Source organism: Apium graveolens, chromosome 3 (assembly GCF_009905375.1).
Source record: "Apium graveolens cultivar Ventura chromosome 3, ASM990537v1, whole genome shotgun sequence".
In the NCBI taxonomy this organism is placed as follows: Eukaryota; Viridiplantae; Streptophyta; class Magnoliopsida; order Apiales; family Apiaceae; genus Apium; species Apium graveolens.
This window is the reverse complement of record NC_133649.1, coordinates 218749142-218775083: the sequence shown is the minus strand read 5'-3', so window position 1 is coordinate 218775083 and position 25942 is coordinate 218749142. Positions and strand designations below refer to the sequence as shown.

Genomic DNA, 25942 nt, shown 5'->3' with positions numbered 1-25942 from the left:
ATGTTTGTAATCTTGTAATTTTATTAAGCACATGAAAAACATAGAAACATGTCTTGAAAGTAATCATTTCTCAAGTAGCTCATTCCTCGTTAATTTCGATCATTATAATAGGTACTTGAATAGTGATGGAAAGGAGTGACAATCCTGATGTGGGTGGCCAGCTCTGCTAACATTAGCAAATGAAAGGATGGGTGATGCAGTCTGGCTTGAACTATGTCCATTGTTGCATGTCCATGACTCAAAACTTAAAGCCTCTACTTTGTTTGAACTATGTTTGGCTGATAGTGCATATCTGAATATCTGCTCTATTTTTGAAACTTTGTTTTTGCTAGTTTTGCTGCTTGGAATGATGTGCCTAGCCACATTAAATGTTCTGCTTGTTTAATCTTAATAGTTCTTTGCTGGAACTACTGCTTTGTAGTGATAATATCAGAGTTATTTTGAATCCCAAGTATGAAATGGAAGGTATATTGTAGTAAAGTTTTGCTTATAAGTATATTGGCATTAACTTCTATGTTAAATCATTTAGTTTAATCAATGATCTAGCGCTTTACTTAGTTTGATGTAAATATTTAATTATTCAGTTTCTAATCTGTGTTCAATAATCTGTGTTCTATAATTGTTGAACAGGGGTGTTGATTTCTGTTATTTATTTGCAATCAAGAAATTCTGACAGAAACATGATTTCAATCAGCGTTTTTGTCTTATAAACATGTCTTCAAATAACGTTTTTACCTATTGCAACCAGTTTTCAAACAACGTTGTTCACATTTTCAATATTTAAGATAAAACTATATTACAAACTCTGTTTTTGATTGTGGAACATGATATAATGTTCCAATTTAAATTTATAAATTTGCAAAAACAATTTTCGTAATCATGTTCTTGTATTTTTACAAGTATAAAATTTAAATCCAAAACCAAAATTTACAAAGTATTTTTAAAAAGTATACAATTTTTAGATTAAAGACAAGGCATCGTGTTCCGTTTTAGTTATATTTTGTAATATATTATTTTCGAATGAACGAAACTTGTAATCATGTTTTGACTGTAAAACATGATAGCATGTTCCATTTTTTATTTTTAAAATAAATTATAAATTAAATTGTATTCTAATTTGAGCTTTATGCTACCAAAACAACTTTCGAAATCATGTTTTTTTATAACTATAAAATTTTAAACCAAAACAAAACCTCAAACAGCGTTTTAAGGATAAAACATACAATTTTGTTTTTTAAAATTTAATAAATAACACAACATCAGATTGTGTTTTGCGTTTCTAAAACAAGGCATCGTGTTTGGTTTTTATTCTCTTTTACTTTTTAAGATTATACCATAAACGTGCCTTGGAATCATGTATTTGAGACAGATAACATTATTTCGTCTTCCGTTTTCATTTTATTCCATACATAAACGTATGTATGTCTCAGATCCATGTTACTCTATTGCTTTTTCTGCTTAAAAACCAAAACCTAAGCACTTAAACATATAGTATATCACACTTATATCTTTAATACACTGAAATTAAGTGTGATTTCGGAATGGCTTCGGGCTCGGGATCAAAATCGACATCCGTAATTGCGTGGATCTATATCGACGGTAATATTCAACATACGCAATTAGAGGGTTGCGTATATGATAAACCTGTTTCCAAGCATATTAAACTTGATAGTAGCATGAATTATCGTAATTTATGTGATTTGTTATTTTTGAAATTGAAAATTGATAAAAATAATTATTATTTGAAGTTGTATTGTAGAAGTCAAAATCCTAATGATATGAAATTCTGTATCGTGCCTCTTGATGATGATGTTGATTTAATGTTTGGAGTTATTCTTTCAAAGGGGACCTCCTTTCTTTGTGAAAAATTATATTGAAAAAATTTTCAATTGCCTATTAGTTAATAGTAGCTCTAAAGTTATCGAAAGAGTACTAGTAGATGCTTCGAAGGGTATACAAGTAGAAGTAGTAGTAAATATTTTGGGGCAAAAACGAGTAGTAGTCGAGGTGTGGATATTAATGATGTTGATAGTGGAATAATGATTGGTAAATCCATACTTAATATTATTTCTTTTGATGAGTCAATTTTGGAGATGAGAGATGATGTGTCAACCCCTATGGAGTTGAGGGAGGGTATGACATTTAATTCAAAAGAGGATTTGATTCATGTTGTGAATCAATTTCATATTGCTAGTCATCAAGAGTTTACCGCTACTAGATCAAGTGATTTGAATTGGCATGTTGCATGTAAGTTGAGGGAAGATGGTTGTGAATGGAGTCTAAAGGCTAGGTTGCGAAAGGCACTTGGTAAAGTTCAAATAATGAAAACTTTCGGGCCACACACATGTATGAGCACCGCCATTATTCAAGACCACGATAACTTGTCCTCTTATGATATTGTGAAACGATTAAGGACCAAATTGTAGCCAATCCTAGAATTAAAGAAAAAGTGTTAATGGCGACGGCAAAAAGTATGTTTGGTTACCTTCCAGGTAGAAAGAAAATTAGAAATGCAAAGAAACTTGTGATGGATGAAGTGCATGGTTCTTGGGAAGGATCATATGAAGAACTTCCTTATTTGATGGAAGCATTGCAATCCTTCAATGTTGGTACAAAAGTTTATTGACTTTTTAAAGAAAGTGAGTCAGGAGTACATGAGAATTTAGAGGTATAATTTTTGATAATATTAGTAGTTCATTCTTTTTTTGTAAATTTAATTCTTATTCTTTTAGGTATATTAAGTTAGGGTTTGCACTAATGAATGTTATAATATATGTTTGAAACAGGAAGTGACGTTCAAAAGATTGTTTTGGGCTTTTAAGCCCTGTATTGATGGATTTGAGCATTGCATCCCGGTCATTCACATAGATGGCACCCACATTTATGGTCCTTATCCCGATATACTATTGAGTGTTGTAGTAGTAGATGGTTTCCGTCACATTCTTCCATTGGAGTTTGCAATTATGGAATCCGAGAACGTTTCTAGTTGGGGGTGGTTTATGGATTGGTTGAGGAGATTCGTGGCAGGTAAGAGACATGGCATTTGTATCATCTATGACAGACATACTGGGATTATGGCAGCTATGCGGCAGACGGGAGCATTAGACACATTTTTACAAATTTTGTTAATGCGCATAGAAGACCGGGATTGAAGGATAGGTTAGTTGATTTGGCTTCTCAGGTGCAAAAGAAGAAGTTTGATTATCTATGGGAGCAAACGCTAATTGTGGAGCCTCGGGCGGAAGAATGATTTACGGATAAATCATTGATGAAAGGGTCTTTGGCACATGATGGGGGCAAACGTTTTGGCACCAACCATGTCGAAAGTTGGAACAATACGATTCTTGAAGCTAGAATTCTCACGATTAGTTCATTGGTTAGATTTCTGTTTTCGAAGATCGTGGAGTATTTTGATGAAAGGCGGGTTGAGATTGCAACCCAAATCATCTAAAGGTCAAGTGTTCACAAAACATGCACACAAAATGATGAGCCGATCGAATAAACGTGCTGCCGGACATTATGTCACGGTATTTGACCGACATTCTATGTTATTTCAAGTAGTTACTAGGAGGGTTGGCCAAACACGAGGAAATATGCATACTGTCCGGTTGCAAGATGGTATGTGTTCTCGTGGAAAGTGGCAAAACTATCACATTCCATGTTCTCATTTGGTTGCGTGTTATGCCCATTTGAATATGAGTCACGAAAGGTTTGTAGGCGATTTTTATAGGTTGGAGAATGTTTCAAAAGTCTATGACGGTGTATTTGAACCAATACCAACCAAAGGGGATCCTCGTTGGCCATCGGGTGTTGAGGTTCCAAAGTTGATGCATGACAAAGAAGTTGAGAAGAAGAAAGTCCACATGATTTAAGAATGCAATGGACTTTCAAGCCTCGCGCAGAAAGAATTGAAGCAATTTGACTATTGTTATTTATTTCGAGATAATTTATTAGATATTTGAAACTTTGTTTAAAATTCTTGTTAAATTTGGAGACTTGTATTTGATTATTTCTCTTCTAATTTGTGTTTTGTTACTAATTTGATACTTAATTAGTAGATTGGTTTTGTTTTAAATCTTATTTTTAAGATTTTTTTGAAAAAATAACTAAATCACAGTAGCTTCTACCAAGAGGAGGGTTTCAACATCCCGATAAAAACATAACCTGAAACAACGTTTTTGAATAAAAACATGAAACCATGTCGTGTTTTATGATCAAAACATGATATCGTGTTTCGTTTTAAGATCATCCCGATTACCACAAAACCTGAAATAACGCTTTTATCAAAAAACAAGAACTCGTGTTGCGTTTTAATATCCAAACATGTTTTTTTAAATTACGTTTTTATATATCGAAGTTCAGTAACACATTCTTTGAAACTGCGTTTTTCGTTTTATAAAGTATCATATATAAGTTCAAAACATGAACTCGTGTTGCGTTTTAATATTAAAATAATATTCAAAATCATGTTTTTGTATTTTATAACTATAAAATTTAATACATTAACTGAACTTCAGATCTCGTTTTCAACCGGTCAATACATTCTTTGAAACTGCGTTTTGATTTTTATAAATAATTTTCAAAATCATATTTTTGTATTTTTATAACTACAAAATTTAAACCATTAACTAGACTTCAAACAACGTTTTTAGAAACCATACAATTTAAATTTTAAGAAGAAAACATGATTTTGTTTTGTGTTTTAATAGTTCAATACAATTTTTCATATTTCGTTTATATATTAAACTCAAATTCAGATCCCGTTTTGAGTTTAAAACACACATTTTATTTTTTAAAATTTAGCAAATAACAAAATTTCAAACTGCGTTTTGCGTAAAAACGAAAGACGCAACTTCTTTTTTTCTATTTAGTTTTGAAATATATAGTTAAACGTAACGCGTATTTGCCTTTTCAGAATAAATACTAAAACTTCACATCAAACTCCGTTTTGAAATAATATTTTGGGTTATTTTATCCAAAATGACATTAAAGATCATTTTACCCCAAATAATGACATTTGGGGCCAATGCCCATATAATATACAATAAACATATGATAAATTTCAAGTCAGAAGATATTTTAAGATTGTTGCAGAAATCGCTGAGTTTGTTATTATTAATAACACCTACCCTTACTTTTTAGAAGTTGCGGACTCTCCGACATCCTGAAACAGGAAAGACAAAGATACCACTCGATTAATAAATCAAAGATAATGATAAAGAATCTTTCGTAAAAATACAAATAATGGAAATAAAATACAAATTGATGAAGTATTTCTTTAAAAAAAATAATTATAATCTAAAATTGAGTTGTCATTTTCCTTATAAATAAAAAAATAACCTTTGATTCCTCGAAACTTGACAAAAAGAGACTAATTTTGTACTCCTTTCCCATTTGATCAACAAACTCTCACAGCTCACTGTTTGTTAATCAAATGGGTTGGGCCATCGCTTTACACGGCGGCGCCGGGGATATTCCGATGAACCTGCCACCGGAACGCCGGCAGCCACGAGAAGAAGGGCTCCGACGTGCCCTTGAAGTGGGTGTTTCTGCACTCAAGTCGCATGCCTCTGCATTGGATGCTGTTGAACTTGTGGTATTCTACATTTTTCATTTACATATATAACTTATATAATATCATCTTCATGTGTTTTTGTATTAAAATCCCCTTATTTTTCTTTAAATGAAATGACATTTTTATATGATACATGTGTTTGTGTGTGTGATGCCCTGTTTAAGGTTTGTATCTTGATTTTTTCTAATAAACCAAACTAAACATAATTAGCTCGTAACGAGTCTGAGCAGGGTGAGATGTACGTAGACAATACAATTAGAAGTAGAGAATCAAGGGGTCATTCATAATTCTTTTCAAATATTCGTACCATGATCTTGACAAGCAAGAATCTTGAAAAGAATCAGGGGCTTCACTTGTTATGTTTAATGCGAGCTGGTTATTCTCAAATCTTTATGTTGATTTATGGTAATTGGTTTGTTAGATTGATGATATAAACTAGTAAGTGCCTATTTGGTTATAGATCAAGTTCTTTTAATAAAGGTGCTTTGTAAAAGAGCTGTTATAGTAATGCATTTAGAGGATGGACATGATGTTTGTTGACATAGTAGGAGTTTTCGAGCTATTGTTATATGATTTCTTGCATAAATGTTTAACATAGGATAGGGTCGAAAAGTGTGCACATTTTGGGCGTCTACTTATTGTATATCAATTCCATTATGTTTCAAGGAGCTAATGTAATGCATTATTAGTGGAAAAAAAAGGAACTTCCAGATACGATGAAGTTAAAACATACAGTGATTACAACAACCTAATATGATGGTGCGATATATAGTACTTACGCGGATGCTTTCTGAATTGAATTTTTAATGGTATTTATTATTAAACATAGTATATTCATTTGTTCAGGTACGTGAACTAGAGAATAATCCAAACTTCAATGCCGGTAAAGGGTCTGTTCTTACCAGCAATGGCAGTGTTGAAATGGAAGCTTGTATAATGGATGGTAATACAAAGAATTGTGGAGCTGTTTCTGGTCTCAGTACTGTTGTTAATGCCATATCTCTAGCAAGGTTGGTCATGGAGAAAAGTCCTCATATATATCTAGGGTTTGCTGGTGCAGAGGCATTTGCACAAGAACAAGTAAGTGGGAAAAAAATTTAATCATACTTACTCAACTGTAATGTTCTGTATCAATATTATTTCCATATCAGATTAACTTACCTACTTACGGTCGTGTCACGGACTTGTTCGTGTTTCATTACAAAACCTCCATGTATCATCTCTGCTTATAAAGTAGTAAGGTCTGGTCTTCAGTTAATCTAGCAGTTTTAGATGAACAGTCAACACGATTACATGAGGCAACTTGTTACATTTTTGGATTTATCATCATAATCTTATATAGTATAAGTTTTGTTTAAACCTCAATGTTATGCCTCTTTGGTCATTTTAGCATGTCTTGTAACTTCTGAATGCTACTGCCGCCACGTTCTGTTCATGTCAAAATTGTTAAAAGAATCTCTTGGTTTATAACATGAAGAAGACATATATAGTATTAGTACTACACATTTAAATTATTAGCATATAGTTCACGAGTTCTTAAGTTTTTTGTATCGTAAATTATCATCAATCGGAGACTTCATATCTCATTATTTTGTTTAATTAGAATATATGCCTGATTTGTTGCCCAGCTTTATAATTTTGCTTAATTAGTTACCAAATTTGAAGGAAACAATTTTGTTAAAATTTATGCTGGTAGCGACGTAGCGTACTAAGTCTTCTGCTATCAACGTTTATAGTTTAAGGCTTAGCCTTAATATACAGTATTCATTAGTCGATGTTAATATCAGACTTGCAAAACCGGTTTCTGAAGGTCATAATGGGGACCTAAACACTACCTGTTTACAGCCAAGGAATTACTACAAATAACTTCTCCCTCTACTAGGAACATAAAGTATTAATTTCTACAGGATATTAATAATACAAGCAATGCCACCAATTATGGAGGATATTAGTGGCATCTAAGTTCCGCCGTGATAGCAACTGACCAATTTATCATGCTCAGAGGCATAAAATATGTTGCCTTTGGCATTAATATATAACGTGTCTCGCCTTAGCGAGACCATTGGTCTTTTTTAGGTTCCATTAGACCTGAACAGTTAGAACTTGACATGATAGTATTAGAATCATAACCATCCACCTTTAGCAAGCTAAGAGGATGAGGACCATAGGAGATACAATTCCTTCACTTACAAATGCATTCAATTCTTAGGTGTCGGTTATTTTAAATGTGTGTGTGTATGTAAGTGAGTGTGAGTATATGTATTTTAATTTTTATGGCTGATTATATCTTTTAGGGGGCTGAAACTGTTGATCCAAGCCATTTCATTACTGTGGAAAACATAGAGAGACTAAATCAAGCAAAAGATGCGAACAGGGTTCAGGTATGCTTCAAGACTTCTTTTCACATGTATGGATATAAAAACATTACCATACTGACACAAATATGAGCTCATGTTATGTATTCTTTTGGCTATTATACATTTTTTTATAATTGTCTTTCTTACTAGTGTTATTTTACCATTGAGTTTGTATCGCTTGATCATGTAATGACACAATTTGAACATTCTAATATTTATGGAGAGTAATATCCACTTTGCACCCTATTACTCTGAACCAAACACGGTTTAGCCTTCACAGTTTTGAAAAAATCAGTTTACAACCCATATATTTAATCTTCCTTTTTAATTGCAACCCTTTTCATAGTACCCGGTTCAGTTGTTCCTTTACTGTTAAATTGGAAGGTATTTTTTGTAATTGAAGTAAAAATAATACATGTACCCTTATACTATTTTGTGGCCACGATATTAGATTAAATACCTATCACAATCAGAAAACTGATAGATCGCTTTCTTCATCCGCTTGTTCTAAATGAGAGGTCGACTGCGACTCAGGGGGTTTATAATAATGCTATTGAAGAACCTTCTGAAAGCTTAGTGTCTCATCTAGGGCTTCAAAACCCAGAATATGGCGGTAATCTTAACATATACGTATTTAAAAACATGACTGTTAAATAAATTACTTCTTTACGATGGTGGTCCCTGTCTATTTTGTTAAAACTGGGAAGCTGGATGTTTTATACGTGGTTCATTGCATTAAAAAAACATATTTACAGTGATTATGAGTTTCTTTTTGATAAACAAATGAATATTTTGATCAAGTTTTGTAGCCCCATTTTGTTTCTGGCTTGGATGTGTACATACATGGGATTAAAAATAAATCAAGAATCACTTTATCGCCCAATATAGGTGAAATGGAGTTAAATTAGCCATTTAAATTTAGAAAAAAAAAGGTCACATTTGAAATTTTAATCTAACTCGAGCCCTTGCATATTTAACGAACTTCATTTCTTGACGGAAGGGTTGCAACTCGATAGGATGTATAAATGTTAGAGCTGACAATTTGGTATACGACACGATAAAATGACACGAGAACGACACAATATAAATGGATATTTGTTCAGTTTTCCGGTACACGAACACGAAAATACACGACACGATAGAACACGACATCTAAACGGGTTTGGATATGTGTTAACCCTAGGGGTACACGACACGAAAGTACACGAAATAAATAAATTTATTAATAAATATTTAAATATATAAGATATTTATATATTCATTTATATATATAAACATATTTTTGTAATATTATATCTATATATACATATAATTCATATATATTTATAAAAATATACCATTATATGTAAATATATATATATATTTAATATATGTGTGTGTGTGTGTAAAATTCTATCCAAAAAACATAATACTTTTATATATATATATATATATATTTATTCATTTATTTATTTATTTTTATACACGAAATGATGGGTTATGGACATGTGTTTACCCTTCGGTACACGAATGCTAAACGTGTCGGATATGTGTATGCCCCTCGGTACACGAAACACGAAGTACACGACACGAAAGTATACAAAACGATATGAATTGCCAGCTCTTATAAATTTATAGGTTGCAAACTGGTTTATTTAAAACTGTCGATGCTAAACAATGTTTACATCAAAGTAATAGGGTGCAAAATGAATATTACTCCCACTGCTTATCGTGGTAGTGTAGACATGGTAACATGTATTTGACTTTAAACGTAGTAGGAGGCTTTTGATGTACAGAGATTGTTAGTCGAGCACATTTTTATTGAATCAAGAAATGAATTCCTCTGAAAGATGAAGTTCAGATGCAATATCAGACTGATAATAGTACACTAGCCATTATTTAGTTAACATTATCTTTACGCCATATTTGCGCTACCTGACATTACGAAGTTCTATATGAATTTCTCCTACAAATGGATGTTTTGTGCAGAAAAACATATAAGAATTTCTGTCTTCATTATAGAGTAGTACAGTTACAGTTGATCCAAATTGATGGCAATCACTAGTTCTATTTATAATTTACAGATTGATTACACACCACCTTTTCAAGCCACAAACGAGAAAGACACTGCAGTTCCTGAAGGAGACCAAATTGGAACAGTTGGATGTGTGGCAGTCGATAGTCATGGAAACTTGGCTACTGCAACTTCAACCGGTGGATTAGTCAATAAGATGGTAGGAAGAATTGGGGATACACCCATCATCGGTGCAGGAACATATGCAAACAGTTATTGTGCTGTCTCTGCGACTGGCAAAGGCGAAGCAATAATACGTGGTACAATTGCAAGAGATGTTGCTGCTCTTATGGAGTACAAAAATCTTTCTTTGAAGGACGCAGCATCTCAAGTCGTGAAGTGTTCCCCAGAAGGCACTACTGGCTTAGTTGCTGTATCGGCCACAGGGAAAATAGATATGCCATTCAATACAACAGGCATGTTCAGAGCTTGTGCTACTGAAGATGGACATACAGAAGTTGCAATATGGCCTTCTCTGTGATTGTTGAATATGTTCTGTTTTTTTCATCTGAATAACATTGTTAAAAACAGTAACCAAAAGTGATAAAATTTGGTTCCTGCGTCTATCATTAGTTACATAGCTATTCATGTAACTAATCAAGTGGATTATATCTGTTGAATAAGTTGTGTACGAACAAAAGATTTGTTCGAATTCAGGAAAACTCTCTCAAAATCTAGTTATCTACCATCACAAAAATATTAATAAAAGAAAGAATCCAATAGCAACACAAGGAAAAAATAACTACAAAAACTTCCTGATGCGTATTGATGAATATATGTGATTTCCTTTGTCCCTTCTGATGGAAATTATTCAAAAAATCAATTCCACACAGCTTTGAATTCTTTCTTGTTTGCAACTTACAACACTAATATCATTATCTCCATTCATAAATTTTAAGAAAGAATAACTTAAGCAAAGTACTACTTGTTTGGTTAGCATGGCATGTAGAACCTAGGTAGGTATATAGTTTCTCCACATAATTCCTTGAAAATAGAAAAAAAAAGGATTACCAAGCAACTTCCCTGTAGGATGAGAATTGACACCTCCATGAGACTTAAACTTTCTTGTTTTTCAAACGTCACTTGTAGATACTTGTTCTATTGATAACTCGACGATAGATCTGGAATACTACACTTGAGGGTGGATACAAAGAGAAATCAAAAAGTGAATGTTGCATATTGTGTAACAAATTAATCATCTTTTGTTTGATACTCCAATGTTCTTCTGATAGATCCGACAGTCTAAAAACAAGGGTATTTCCGCTTTAATTTCCCCAGCTTCAAAACTACAATGTGCAGAATGATGAAAAAGCATACACATATACGCTATCTGTCTATTTCCATTATAAATGCCCCGCTTCAATCCATCTAATCATACCCCATATTAAAAGTTTATTTTAGCATTTGCTAATTAACAAAAGACAAACAGGCTCCTAAAACAAATTTAAATCCAGCATTTCTGAACGCGAGGGGGGGTATAAGTGATAATAGTTGGTAAATTATATTTCCAATGCACAGGAGCTACAACAGAATTCAATGATTACCGTAACTGACAGATGTTAGGGAAGACCCAGGTAAAGAACTCATCACACAGAAGTTGGGAATCAATATTTAGTACAATGAACCATAATCAGCTAATAGAGATTACTGACATTTTCCCCCCAAAGAAATAGTTACTAACAAAAATTGTTCCTTTTTTAGTTCATCGCATCGTAATCATCGAGCTGCTCGTTGTACTCTAGCACCTTTCTCTTTATCTTTGAAGTATCCACCCAAGTAACAAAGTCTTCCATATTTCTTGTTACAAGAAATGCCGGATCTGTCACCGTCTGTGGACCAACTCGGACATGGCCCTGCTCAATATATGTAATAGCTTCTTTAAGATGTTCAGCAAACTTCAACCGTACCAAAATTGTCGCGAGCCTGCGACTGCCATAAAAAACACACACTGAGTGTCATATTAAGGCAGACTAAGATAAAGAACTAATAAACTGGAATATACAGACAAGCTACTAACCGACAAAATGAGGAGACAGACAGGTTCTTGCATAAATTCAAATCTTTCCTGGATGGTATAACACCTATATTATACCTGCAATATAGGAATTTTTTTCCAGTTAGCAAAATTATATAACAAAGATGTCGTATGGAAACAAAAATTTTGGTTACCCCGGAAATTCATGAAATAAAACCTTAAGAACTCCGAAAATAATTTATAGAAAAGTTCCAGTCATATGATTATGAGTAATTATAACCAAATCGAGAAAATAATTTCTTCCACTGAGGTGTATATTTTCCTGACCATGCTCAGTACAACTGATACAACTGTATGACATAGTTTCTTATACAATAAAAAAAGTTGGTCCTCTAATATTATCTTGTATAATGTATACAACACAATATACATGAATTATATATATTCTAACACTGTAATTTAACACATACAACAAAGAAACTTCAGCAAAAAATTTGTAGATAAACTACTCACAGCTTTTCCAAGAGAGAAGCGGTCATCTGAATACGTTCGGGGTCCCTTTGGTCCATCTGTTTCAAAATATTCACCAGCTTCTGCACCATTCTACACATACTATTGTACCTATAAAGTTAAAAAAAGAATTCAACAAAATTAAATTTGAGAACTTTAGAAACTTTAACTGATAAACAGAATGTTTACTACAAGAAATAGTACATATATATACAGTATTAAAATTACGGAATGTAGTACTTTTTGTAGTCATCCCGTGCAGTAAGATGGTAACGTTGCGTAACATGGGCTTCACGATGACCACCTTCTCTCTTCCATTCCAAAAAGTTAACTTTCTTCAGTAATTTCTTTTCATGAAACTTCAGCTTCCTCATGCTTCAGCTGTGTACCTCTGTATCCAAAAGGGGGGAAAAGAGAATTGATTATAAAGCCCTGAACTAGTAAGAAATTAACTGTAGAATGGCATAAGTGCACCAAGACAATATCTAGTATGTTGAGCCTCATCATTTAATACATATCTAGTATGTTGAGCCTCATCATTTAATACTGAAAATCATCATTAGGCAGAATTAACATCGCTGCATTCACAAAACATAAACTAAATCATTTTTTACAATACTCCCGTGCAATAAATCACTAAATTTATTAGAGTAGTTTAATGTAAACCCGATTTTTAGAGTAGTTTAAAGTAGTCCAGACCAATATATCCAAAGCATATGTGTCGTAGATAAGAAGCATAATTAGCTTAACAATAGCATTTTTTTACCTGCTAACCTCTCGTAAATTATTGCATAATGGTTTCTGCTCTAGTAACAAGTTCTAACCCTAAGAAACCCAGTCCAGATAACTTATCTTCACGAACTCAGTCTAATCTTAACGAACCCACTTTCAAAAATGAGAATTACATTCAGTTTACGGATAAATAACTGAAAAAGCAACCCAGAAACTAAAAAAAGAAAAAAGAAAAAGAAACTATTCAAGGACCAATAAACAACCCACTCAATCAAAACAGAGACTTGGAAATATATTTTCACTGAGGACTTTCATCAAACACTTGGCACATAAACAGAAAATTCTTGCTTGCCGGCATTATAAAGATAAGCAAATTCAATATCTTGACCCTTAATATAAATTTAGCGAACTGAAATAAAAAATTTGGGCATTACCTTAAACTTTGAGAGACTTGAAAATCTAGGGCAAAATGAAACACGTTGTGTAAAGCTATATAAACGTTACCTGGGCTATTCGAACAATGGGTTGGACAGGGATTTTATTGATTTTAAGTGGGCTAGAAAGAAAATTGAAGGGAGTTTTCAACAGGCCTCGGCCTCAGTATAAAATTGGGCCTGAATAAGTGTGCAAGTTTGCAATTTTTTTAATTTTTATTGTTCCGATTATTATTATGGGTTGATATTTTAAAAATGTATTACTAAAATTTATGTATTTACGACTTATAAGTTATAAGTTAGTACAACTTATAAGTTATAAGTTAGTTGAGCCGGAGGTCAATCTGTATGAAATTATGTTTGATCCGGCTCTATATGAAATTAAGTTAAAACATGGTAATCTAATATAAAGAGTAAAATGCAGAATATACACTTAATTTGTTGGAAGTGTAGAATGTGTACCTCTAATTATGGTAATTGCAGAACGTGTATGTGGAGTTTAAATTCTAGTACAAAAGGTGTACCACCGTTAGACCTGACAATTCGGATAACCGGTTCTGTTTCGGATCGGATCAATTTCGGATCAGATCTACTTTCGGATTATGACATATTTGTAAACCATTCGGATCGGGTCGGATGTGATTCGGTTCGGTTCTAATTCGGATTAAAATCGGATAAAATTGAGATTAATATCGGACTACATTCTGTTCGGATTAAATTTGGTTCGGATATTTTCGGATCATAACTTATTTATTTTTCAATTTTTGAGATTTAAAAAATATTTTTTTTTATTTAATTTAGTATTTTTAATATAATATAATGTAGTTTTGTCAAAGAATATGATTAAATAAGTATGTTATCATAAAAATAAAATTGTTTAAAGTATAAATTTTATTTATTTCGCGTCATATTCGGTTCGGGTAATATATTATTCGGTTTTAATCGGCTCCAAGTTATAATCAGATCTTGTATTTGAGATCATTTTCGGTTAAATTTTCGGTTCGGGTATTTTTCGGATCGGTTTAAATCGGTTTTTGGATAATTATCGGATTGTATGATTCGGATCTCGGATCGGATCTTGGTTTCATAAATTTCGGTTTGGTTCTTCGGATACAGACCCATTTTGCCAAGTCTAACCGCCGTTAAGTTGTTGTGACTCCGTTAGTAAATAAAGGAAAGGATCATGAAATTTCTTGTAATGAATTCATTATTGTCCAATGTATGTACACAACTAGAAATTAGAAAATTGATATTGCTAATGTTGAGCTTAAAACTAGAAATGAAGAAGTACTACATAACTTCGAGGTGGAAGACAAGTTGAATCGATTAATTATATTTAGAAAATCAAACTCTTGCAAAGGCTGATTCATATCTATTATTATATATCTAATAGCAGAACAGGGGGTCTCCTGAGACAATTTAATCCGTGTACAATTACATTTTTACCCCCTTTTCCAAGTACAATTTTAGGCCTCTTTGCACAGACGCTAGCATACACCCTAGCCCCTGTTGTGACCGTTCATTTGCAGCGGAGATCAAATGAATGCCCCGAGCTAGAGGGTCATTTCTCTCCGTCTCTGATTCCCCTCATCGGTTCTCTCCCTCTGCTATTGCGATTCTTTTTCCTGGCCCAGGTTAACCGCCCTCCATGGAAGGCCCCTCGCGGAAAAGAGGCAGGCCGAGACTTCCTCTGACTTGATGAATTGATTGAGGCTCGCCGATTATCTAAGCAACGGCGCAACCTGCCTCCAGCGGGGTAGAGGTGATTTTCTTCAGCCCTTTATGTGTCCTATTACTGTTGTATTCTCTCGCAAATGTACTTTGTGAAGGAGTTCTGGTTGATTTTGAGTATGGAAGTAGTGATGGATTCGTTGTAAAGCTTATTACTTTACACAAATTGGTGTGTCCATAATTTTTTGTTTTTGGTTTTAATTGTTATGTTCCAGACTATAGTGCTGCAATTCGGAGAATATATTAATCTGGTATACTGAATTATTTATATGCCCGTTGATTTTGGTTTTGGCTTGGGAAGACATGTGGCAACTCTCACCACTTTGTGATACCAATGTCTCGGGATAATGGGTACTTTGTTTTTTGTCTAAAAGTTACTTGAAATTAATGTTATGCTTCCTCAATTCAATTGGCCAGGCCATGTAGGATATGCCACCTTAAGCCATACTTCCATGTATAACTTGCTTGTCCGTTTATGAGCAGAGTCAGATGCCAACCTTAGGTAATCATATAGAAAAAAGTAACAGGGTAATCACGGATTTTCAGGAAGATACCATATGTAAGAACCCTGATTTTTGTAATATTTTAAAACTTCAGTGAATAGTAACTGGAACTAATTATGTAATACGTATGGAGTTCATCACAAATATGAACAGTGGAATTTTGAAAATCCGAGATCATATTCTTGTTTATCGCGGAAAATAAGTGAATGTAAAAGTCGTCGGAATTCGAAAATTCACGATTATACTACGTGTTTTTGTATCCGTAAGGAATGGCGTAAAACCGGGGATACTACGTGGAATAAACATTATATCAAGGTGTTTTTATGATCAAGAGAAAGGAATATAATTGGTTAAAGGATTATAAGCAATAAAAGAATTCACTAAGAAACGAAATGTTATGCGAGAAAACTATCAGAATAAAATGATAAGTGCATGAGTGTAAATTAAACAAGAAGTGAATGGAAGCCATGCAAGGTGGCCATGCAAGATCCTACACCCAACTAGTAGTTAGAAGTGTAGCTAGTAGTTAGTAAATCAAACTAGAATAGTAGCATGAATAGTGTAGGGGAGACAAGAATTACCATGCACCATGCTTCTACTTTTCTACTCCACCACACAAATAATCAAGCCAAACCTCCACTTTTCTTTTGTCCAAATAATTATATATCAACCCATACTTCTATTTTACACCACACCACTCAAGTACCCAAGTCAAGAAAAGCTCCCACACTCCTCATTCCAGCAGTTCGGATTTTCAGACCAAGGGGGAAAGAAAAATCTATAACTTGAGTTTTAGAGCTTCATAAATCATGAAATTTGGACCATAGCTTCCTCATTACATATAAAAAGTACGTGCAAATTTTTTATGGCCATTCATTAAGGATTTCATAGGTAAATCGTGGTCCAAAGTTGGGCATGTTTTTGTTGGTTAGAAACTAAGTTATGTTCTTGATGTTTTCTTGTTAGTTTAAGGCTTGTTAAGGATAGATCAAGCTTCTCCAAGGTTAATACACTCTTCCTAGTAGTTCTAAGGATCAAAGAAATGTATAACTCTTCACCATTAAAGATTTTATGGTTGAATTTTAAGAATTTATGTTATATAGTTTCAAGATTCAAAAGATTGTGAGTGCTTGAGGTTTATGTGTCTAAATCTTGTTAAGTTTTAAAGATTATGAGATGTAATTCTTGGATGTTACACTAGATGATGTAGAGAATGAGTAGATGAGTGAATCTTGAGAAGTAAAAAGTGTTGTGTTGGTCATAAGTAGTGATTGTGTCAAGAACAAGTAGTAGAAATGGAATGTGGAGCCTATTGCACTTGGTCTGCTTTCTGCAGTGTATTCGGCCATGTAAATGTTTGAAACTTGTGAGTCACTGGCCATGAATTGGTAGATCTTGATTTTTAGTTTCTGTACATGTGTTGATCGTCGCGAGGGGATTTACGGTTTAGGAGTTATGACCGCTTTAGTGTAGAGCGTTCATACGAAAAGCCAACTGCACATAAGGCCACTTGCATGATGATTTTGAAAGGCTAAAAATAATTTCGGAATCTTGGAAAAATCATGATAATTAAATAATGCAGCTAGGAAGACTGTTCAAAAAGAATTTTAAGAAAATATTAATTTTTGATTTTATAAATATGTTTTAGTGAAGCGAATCGATAATCGCGTACTAACTAAGATCGTTGGTTATTGATTTTAGATCGCCAACAAAAGCCCCGAGACCATACCACTCTTAGCACTCGAGGCAAGTTTACGAAACCCTATCACAAATTATCCATGCTATATATACTGTTGTGATATTGATGCCATGATTTACAGTTCGAAAATATATGCGTGTCTGTGATATCAATACATTCAAATTACGCGATTGTTTACGAAAACAAACTTCGTTTTATACGAGTATGAGAAATTGAAACGAATTTTTTTTAATATAATACAAGATAGTGAGAGTCGGAGATATTTTTAAATCGATTTAATTCCGGAACGAGCCGGACGCGAAAGATTTCTATTTCAATAAATAAAGTACTTTCGCGTAACATACATATTAAGCGAACGATTGAGATTTGATTTATAACTATAAGAGATAATCGAATATTCACTCAAGGGATATCCTATTTGATTATTTATTTATAAGTAATTCCTAAAGAGTTATTAAAATATCCGGAAAATATTTAAAGAGATATTGAAAAGTTTTTAAATCAATTAACTCTATCTAAAACGTATGTAACCATTCGAAGGATAATTATAAGATGTCAAATCCTGTCTTAAGTATTTAATTAAGAAGTTTATCAATTCATTGAGCCCTTCTTAAAAATATTATAAGACCGTAAATATTTAATATTCCGTACTTCCAAAAATCATTTAAAAATAGACATAGTTCCCAATGATACTTTCTAAATTATTCAAAATTCTCGGAAGAGATCAATCATCTGAAACCTATCAAAACCTTAGGGAACTTAGTCTAGAAGCATAATGGTTTTTCTTCCTCGCTCAACGAAAAACAAGTGAACAATATATGTAAAACTCTACTACAGTTAAGGGTTTGAAAATAATTTTAAATTCAAAACTCCGACAACTCGTAAGGATCAATTGAATTAAAAGTGATGAATAAATCATCTTATTTAAAGGTCAACTCAGAACGATCTATTCCTTCGATATAGGATTTTATGTAAATGATATAATTATTTTGGGACTGGAATGTGGCCTGCCCGGCACGGAGAGGTATCGGGTAGCGACCAAGCGCGGAGTGGCGCAGTATACAGTTATATGGTCTCTGTGACCATTGACTTTCGTACTTGCACGGAAATGGGCAACCATCGGGTAATGTCTTGATAAGCCCAAAGGCGGCTAGGTTTGTATTCCTTCTACTAGTAGAGAAAATTTCGTATTCGCCTGATCACCGGTACGTGGTTTATTCCAGTATAGTCCCTTTCCTCCACTTTGGATAAATTGTTGTGAAACCTACAGCAGAAGACCGATAAAGCTGAGTTTTAAATAAGGATGTTGATGTATATATATCACATCCATATGAGAATCTTGGTTCAAGCATCATATTGATATTTTGAGATGAAATGAGTAAGAACAATCTCATTAAACTGATACATTTAAAGTTGAGTTTTTCATAAAATTGACAAGCATATAAACTTTTAGAAACCTTGGGTATACAATGCTTAATGGTTGTTTTTCCCTAAATGATCATATTCAAATAATGGATATCTATATCTTGTTGAGCGTTAGTGCTCACTCAGTTTTTATAAATATCATATCACAACAGATTACCAGCATGGCCCGGACCAGGATGACTGCCCGCAAGCGGGTAGGGGACGCACGTGAGTACCGTAGACTGTTCGTCCGCCAGCCACCTCAGGTAGACGAGTAGAGATAGTTTCCTTTTGAGTACTTGAACCAAGACTATTTGTGACCCGAGCCAGTCTCATGTAGAGCTGTTCTCGGCGTTCACCCTTTTGGGATAATTTCCTCCGGTCTGTAATAACTTAAATACTTTAACGTTAATTTAGTAATGTTTCTGAGCATATAACCTGTGTGTGTGAGTTTGGTTAAAAGGCCGAGTAATGATGTGAAAAGAGGATTAATTATTTATTAGATAATATTAAGTGTTCGTAACAACCCGAATTCCCGACCTTGAAATTGGGGGTGTTATAGAAATAGTATCAGAGCCCTAGGTTATAAGTCTCAAAAACGTTAGGTAAATCAACTGAATCAATGAACTAGAACTCACATAGAGTTCGTGGTCGGGCTACGAGGGTAGCACTGACATTAAGAACCCTTAGGGGTGATTTAAGTATCCATGGATAGTAATGCGTGTGTTAAATGACTTGTAGGTACCCGATGTGTTAGACCGTGAGGCTGTAGAGGTGTACGAGAGAGAGCATGATAAGGCTCTTTTAGCTGAGACCGAGGTAGCTGACCCTACCCCCACTTTGGGCTTAGAGGTATTCGAGTACCCGAAGACTAACCCTGAGGAGGACCCAGAGGAGGACCCCACTGAACCAGACACTGAGATAGCCCCTCCTGAGGATATTCCATACGGCAACACGGAGGTTCCATCTCCAGAGATGATGAGGGTGGATGTGCATCAGAGGTCGATAGAGCGTTTGTTAGATCGGCTCTCAGCAGCCCAGGCTCGAGTTGCTGAGCTCGAGAACGAGACGGGAGTAGCAGATTTGATGGATAGGATGATAGCTCTGCAGGCCAGAGTCACTGTACTGACTGAAGAGTTAGAGGCGGAGTTAGGGGAAGCCACCCCAGTGAGGACACCCACCCCGCCCCCTGTACCACTTAGTCCCGCACGGACTGAGACCGACGATGGCATGGACCCTATTCTTGACGGTGTGGCAGCGACTCCTGCAGATTCCCCACTTCCACCACCCATACCAGTCATATCCCTAGCAGATCACGACTGGGTGGTAGGTCGCTACGCTACTGATCTGACAGCGTCCGAGGCCCGTATTGCCGAGCTGAGGGACCAGCTTTCCATCGAGCGACACATGAGGATAGAGGCCCGAGGCAGGCGAGGATACCCCAGCGCCCGACGCGTGCGCATGACCATTTGCCGTATAGAGCAGAGGATCATCGGTAGGATTCACCGCTTATCCCCACAGCGTGACTTGGTGAGTAGGAGCGAGGTTATCAGGGTTATGGTCCACGCTATGAGGCGGATTCGTGATGTTGCTCGTGGCTAGTGGACACTATTAGTAGTTGGTTGTTGTTCCTCAGCGGTGGTACTTAGTTGTTTTGTGATAGTTGTTTTGGTTGTTATCTTTGATAGTGCCACCAGCTAAGGATTATTGTATTAAGGCAGATTGTACTTTTATAATTCAGTATGTTGTACCCAGACCTGGCATATGGCCAAATTATGTATAATTATCGTGTTGATTAGTTGCAATTTCTAGATTGTGATTTAATCTTCTTTCATACCTGCATAATTATATACTGTCATAACAAATCAGGAAGCATGAGGATTGACAAATATAAACAACCTAAATAAGTTTATGTAACAGGAAAATGCCGCCAAGGAGAATAGTAACAAGAACTCACCGGGCTGCATCTGGCGGCCAGGGCAGTAATAATGAACAAGGGCATCGAGCACAGACCCCACCATTAAGAATTAACGAAGAACGAAATGAGTATGATGATGAGGACTATGAAGAGTCAGAGGCTGAAGATACTCAGGGGATGGAAGTGCCAGTGAACCCTATGGAGCAGTTTTTAGAATTTCTGAGGTAAAACCTGCAACAGCAACGACCACCCCAGCAACCCCAGCAAGCCATGACTAATGTGTTTAAATCTTTCAAGCCCCCAGAGTTTCACGGTGTTGCTGACCCAGTTCAGGCCAGGGCTTGGCTGAAAGAGGTAGAAAAGACCTTTGAACGAATTGGCACTGAAGAAGCCCACAAGACTAATTTTGCCACTTATCTCTTAAAGGGTGAGGCTAACTATTGGTGGGAAGCCAAGAAAAACATGGAGCCCCAAGGGATTGTTACTTGGGAAAGATTCACTGAGTTGTTTTTAAAAAAGTATGTCCCGAAGTTTATGGAGATTCAGATGCAACAAAAGTTCCTAGAGCTGAAACAAGAGAATATGAGCGTAGCGGAATATGAAGCTAAGTTCACAGAATTGTCGAGGTTTGTGCCACAGCTGGTGGGCACCGAAGAGCAAAAGGCTGAGAGATTTCAACAGGGATTAAAGCAGTGGATTCAGAATAAGCTGGTAATTCTGGAGATAACTGACTATGCCACCCTATTGCAGAAGGCCACAATAGCTAAAACAGGGAGTGAAATGAGCCAGAAAATGAAGCAAACTAAGAAACAAAAGTTTGATGGTCGAAGCAGGAGTGTGGGAGGGGAGAGCTTCCCTAGTAAGTTTGTCAGGGGGACGGCCTCCTAACCCAACCGCAGTACAGGATTCGGGGGATCAGGGAGCGTGAGTGTGGCCCGGAGCAGGAACCAAACGGGAATGTCTTATCATAGCCAACCACGACCTCCTCTGCCAGAATGCAAGAGCTGTGGTAAGAAGCATTCTGGGCAATGTATGTAGAAACCGGTGACATGATTTAAATGTGGTAAGGTAGGGCACTATGCCACAGCTTGTAACCAGGAAGCAGCTAAGTATTTTCAGTACGGAAAGACAGGACACATGAAGAAGGACTGCCCTGCGGCAGCCCCAGCTAGCTCGAGGGGTAGTGTAGCTGCATCTAACAAAGTGCCGACTGCCAGGACCTTTAATATGACTGTGAAAGATGCCGTAAGGAACACCAATGTTATAGCAGGTATGCTCCTCCTAAACTCCAATCCCGCCAATGTGCTATTTGATTCTGGAGCTACTAAGTCTTTCGTATCTAAGGAATTTGCTGAAAAATTGGACTTAAAAGTGGAACCTTTGAAAGAATCTTTGCAAGTGGAAATAGCCAATCAAGAGATTATCCCTGTAAATCAAGTTTATGCTAACTGCAACCTAGAATTAGGTGGAGTGAGATACCCAGTAGATTTATTTCCCTTTCGATTAGGGGAGTTTAATGTGATATTAGGAATGGATTGGCTATCTAGAAACCATGCCCAAATTGATTGCGAGGGGAAGAAAGTAAAATTGAAAACAACTAGTGGTAAGAGTATAATAATTAAGGGGCAACGGCAAACCAAGAAATTTCTAACTATGGTACAGACCAAGAGACTTTTAAGGCAAGGATGTGAGGCCTAATTGGCTCACGTGGTGGATACCAAATGAGAAACCCCTGAGATCCACACCATACCTGTAGTTAATGAGTTCGAGGATGTATTTCCCAAGGATCTTCCCGGACTACCCCCGGATCGGGAGATAGAATTTGTCATTGATTTAGCTCCCAGCACGGCACCAGTATCAAAGGCCCCGTATCGTTTGGCCCCCGTCGAAATGAAAGAGTTGGCTGATAAACTGCAAGATCTATTGGATAAAGGAATGATTAGACCGAGCGTGTCCCCGTGGGGTGCACCCGTATTATTTGTGAAGAAGAAGGACGGCAGCATGAGACTGTGCATCGATTATCGAGAGCTGAACAAGCTGACCATTAAGAACAAGTACCCATTGCCAAGAATAGATGAGCTCTTTGACCAATTAAAGAATGCAACGTGTTTTTCTAAAATTGACCTTAGGATAGGTTATCATCGACTTAAGATCAAACCATAAGATATACCTAAGACTGCATTTCGCACTAGGTTTGGACATTATGAGTTCCTAGTTATGTCATTTGGTTTGACTAACGCACCTGCTGCTTTCATGGATCTGATGAACAGAGTCTTTAAGAAGTATCTGGACGAATGCGTGATAGTCTTCATTGATGATATTCTAGTTTACTCTAGATCGGAGGAGGAATATGCAGAACACCTCAGGATAGTATTGGAAATCTTACGAAAAGAAAAATTGTATGCCAAATTCTCAAAGTGTGAATTTTGGTTGAAAGAAGTTCAGTTTTTGGATCATGTGATTAGTAAGGAAGGAATTCTCGTAGACCCTGCAAAGATAGAAGCTGTCGCTAATTGGGAACAACCAACCACGCCCACCGAGGTAAGAAGCTTTATTGGACTGGCCGGGTATTATCGAAGGTTTGTAAAGGATTTCGCCAAGATAGCAGGCCCGTTGACTATGCTTACTCAGAAAATAGAAAAGTTTGTTTGGACAGAGAAATGTGAGGAGAGTTTCCAAGAATTGAAGAAAAGGTTGGTATCGGCCCCAGTGCTGGCCCTACCAGACAATAAAGGGAACTTTGTGATTTATAGTGATGCATCCCATAAGGGTTTGGGATGTGTGATGATGCAGCACGGTAAGGTGATTGCCTATGCATCCAGGAAATTAAAGGAATATGAAGCGAGGTACCCCACCCATGACTTAGAATTAGCCGCCATAGTGTTTGCCCTTAAGATGTGGAGACATTACCTATACGGAGAAAAGTGTGAGATTTATACTGACCACAAGAGTCTTAAATATATCTTCACCCAAAAGGAGCTAAACATGAGGCAGAGAAGGTGGTTATAATTGATTAAGGACTACGACTGCGAAATTCTTTATCACCCAGGGAAGGCCAATGTGGTGGCCGATGCCCTTAGTCGTAAGGAAAGATTGAAAAGGATCACCTCGTCAGAGGATTTGATCAGAGCATTTGAAAAGTTAGAGATTGAGGTCAAGGTCACTGAGCCAGGGACCGAAGGCTTGTATGAGATGGTTATGCAACCGGAGCTACTGGAAAAGATTAGGCGATGCCAAGAAATAGTGTTGAGGGAGAACAAGGAACTGGTAAGCGGAGAGGAGGGCAAGTGTGACCCAGACGAGAAGGGAATTAGGAGGCATGCCTACAGGATATGGGTCCCTAACGTCCAAGAATTAAAGGATGAAATTTTACGTGAAGGACACAACTCTAGATATACGGTCCACCCAGGAAGCACCAAAATGTACCAAGATTTGAAGGAGTACTACTGGTGGCCTAACATGAAGAAGGATGTAGCGGAGTGGGTCAGTAAGTGTATGACCTGTCAGAAAGTAAAGGCAGAACACCAGCGACCAAGTGGACTCTTACAACCCTTAGAAATTCCGATGTGGAAATGGGAGCAGATAGCTATGAATTTTATGGTAGGATTACCCTGAACTAAGACTAACCGTAATGCAATATGGGTAATTGTAGACCGACTAACCAAGTCAGCGCACTTTCTTACAATCAAGGAAACCTACACAGTGGATAGATTAGCGGAGCTATACATTAAGGAAATTGTGGTAAGACATGGAGTGCCAGTAGCTATCGTATCTGACCGAGATCCCCGATTCAACTCTAGATTTTGGAGGAGCTTTCAGGAATGCCTAGGAACCAAACTAAACATGAGCACCGCTTACCATTCGCAAACAGATGGATAAAGTGAGCGAACCATTCAGACATTGGAGGACATGTTGAGAATGTGTGTAATTGATTTTAGGGGTTCTTGGGATGAACACCTGTCTTTGATAGAGTTTGCCTACAACAACAGTTATCATGCGAGTATCGGAATGCCCCCATACGAGGCGTTGTATAGACGAAGGTGCCGTTCGCCCTTGTATTGGGATGAAGTTGGTGAGAGAAAGTTACTAGGTCCCGACTTGGTGCAAAGGACAAGGGACATAGTTCAATTAGTCAGAGGGCGCCTAGCAGCAGCCCAAGACTGACAGAGTAAATACGCCGATCTGGCACAGAAGGACAGAGAGTATGAAGTGGGTGACCAAGTATTTCTGAAAGTGTCAGCATGGAAAGGATTGATGAGATTTGGGAAGAAGGGGAAGTTGAGCCCCCGTTATGTTGGACCTTTCGAGATTCTAAGACGGATAGGACCCGTGGCATACGAGTTAGCTTTACCTCTAAATCTTCAACAGGTTCATAATGTTTTTCATGTATCAATGTTGAGAAAGTATAATGCGAATACCAAATATATAGTGGAGCATGAGCAAGTAGACCTTCAACCAGATCTGTCCTATGATGAGCAGCTAGTCAAAATCATTGACCGAAAAGAGCAAGTACTCCAGAACAAGAATATCAATCTAGTCAGAGTCTTATGGAGGCATCACAACATCGAGGAGTCGACTTGGGAATTAGAGAGTCACATGCAAGAAAAGAACCCCCATCTATTTGTGGATTGATTCCGGGACGGAATCCTTTTAAGGGGGGGAGACTGTAAGAACCCTGATTTTTGTAATATTTTAAAACTTCAGTGAATAGTAACTGGATCTAATTATGTAATACGTATGGAGTTCATCACAAATATGAACAATGGAATTTTGGAAATCCGAGATCATATTCTTGTTTATCGTGGAAAATAAGTGAATGTAAAAGCCGTCGGAATTCGAAGATTCACGATTATACTACGTGTTTTCGTATCCGTAAGGAATGGCGTAGAATCGGGGATACTATGTGGAATAACCATTATATCAAGGTGTTTCTATGATCAAGAGAAAGGAATAGAATTGGTTAAAGGATTATAAGCAATAAAAGAATTCACTACGAAACGAAATGTTATGCGAGAAAACTATCAGACTAAAATGACAAGTGCATGAGTGTA

The 25942-nt window shown here is 36.2% G+C and overlaps 2 protein-coding genes and 1 long non-coding RNA gene across 4 annotated transcripts; 2 read left to right on the top strand and 1 right to left on the bottom strand.

The window, feature by feature from the left end:
- The first annotated feature begins 5344 nt into the window (after positions 1–5344).
- LOC141713107 (isoaspartyl peptidase/L-asparaginase) lies at positions 5345–10637 on the top strand. The gene is made up of 4 exons (XM_074516350.1): positions 5345–5596; positions 6422–6655; positions 7870–7956; positions 9996–10637. Exons 1-4 carry the CDS (start codon positions 5435–5437, stop codon positions 10464–10466), a joined length of 954 nt encoding a protein of 317 aa, XP_074372451.1. The 5' UTR covers positions 5345–5434; the 3' UTR covers positions 10467–10637.
- Positions 10638–11461: 824 nt separating this feature from the next.
- On the bottom strand, positions 11462–13760 carry LOC141713108 (uncharacterized). Of its 2 annotated transcripts, none has more exons than XM_074516351.1 (5): positions 13637–13760; positions 12711–12861; positions 12474–12581; positions 12003–12077; positions 11462–11914 (listed from the first exon to the last, which is right to left on the bottom strand). In XM_074516351.1, the coding sequence occupies exons 2-5, from the start codon at positions 12842–12844 to the stop codon at positions 11683–11685; spliced, it is 549 nt and encodes a 182-aa protein (XP_074372452.1). In that variant the 5' UTR covers positions 12845–12861; positions 13637–13760; the 3' UTR covers positions 11462–11682. The 2 variants fall into 2 exon arrangements, with proteins under 2 accessions (XP_074372452.1, XP_074372453.1); XM_074516352.1 differs by lacking the exon at positions 13637–13760 and adding an exon at positions 13237–13433.
- Positions 13761–14936: 1176 nt separating this feature from the next.
- Positions 14937–15637, top strand: LOC141710969 (uncharacterized). The gene is made up of 2 exons (XR_012571161.1): positions 14937–15398; positions 15583–15637. It is a non-coding gene; the product is annotated as an uncharacterized LOC141710969 (long non-coding RNA).
- Positions 15638–25942: the final 10305 nt, after the last annotated feature.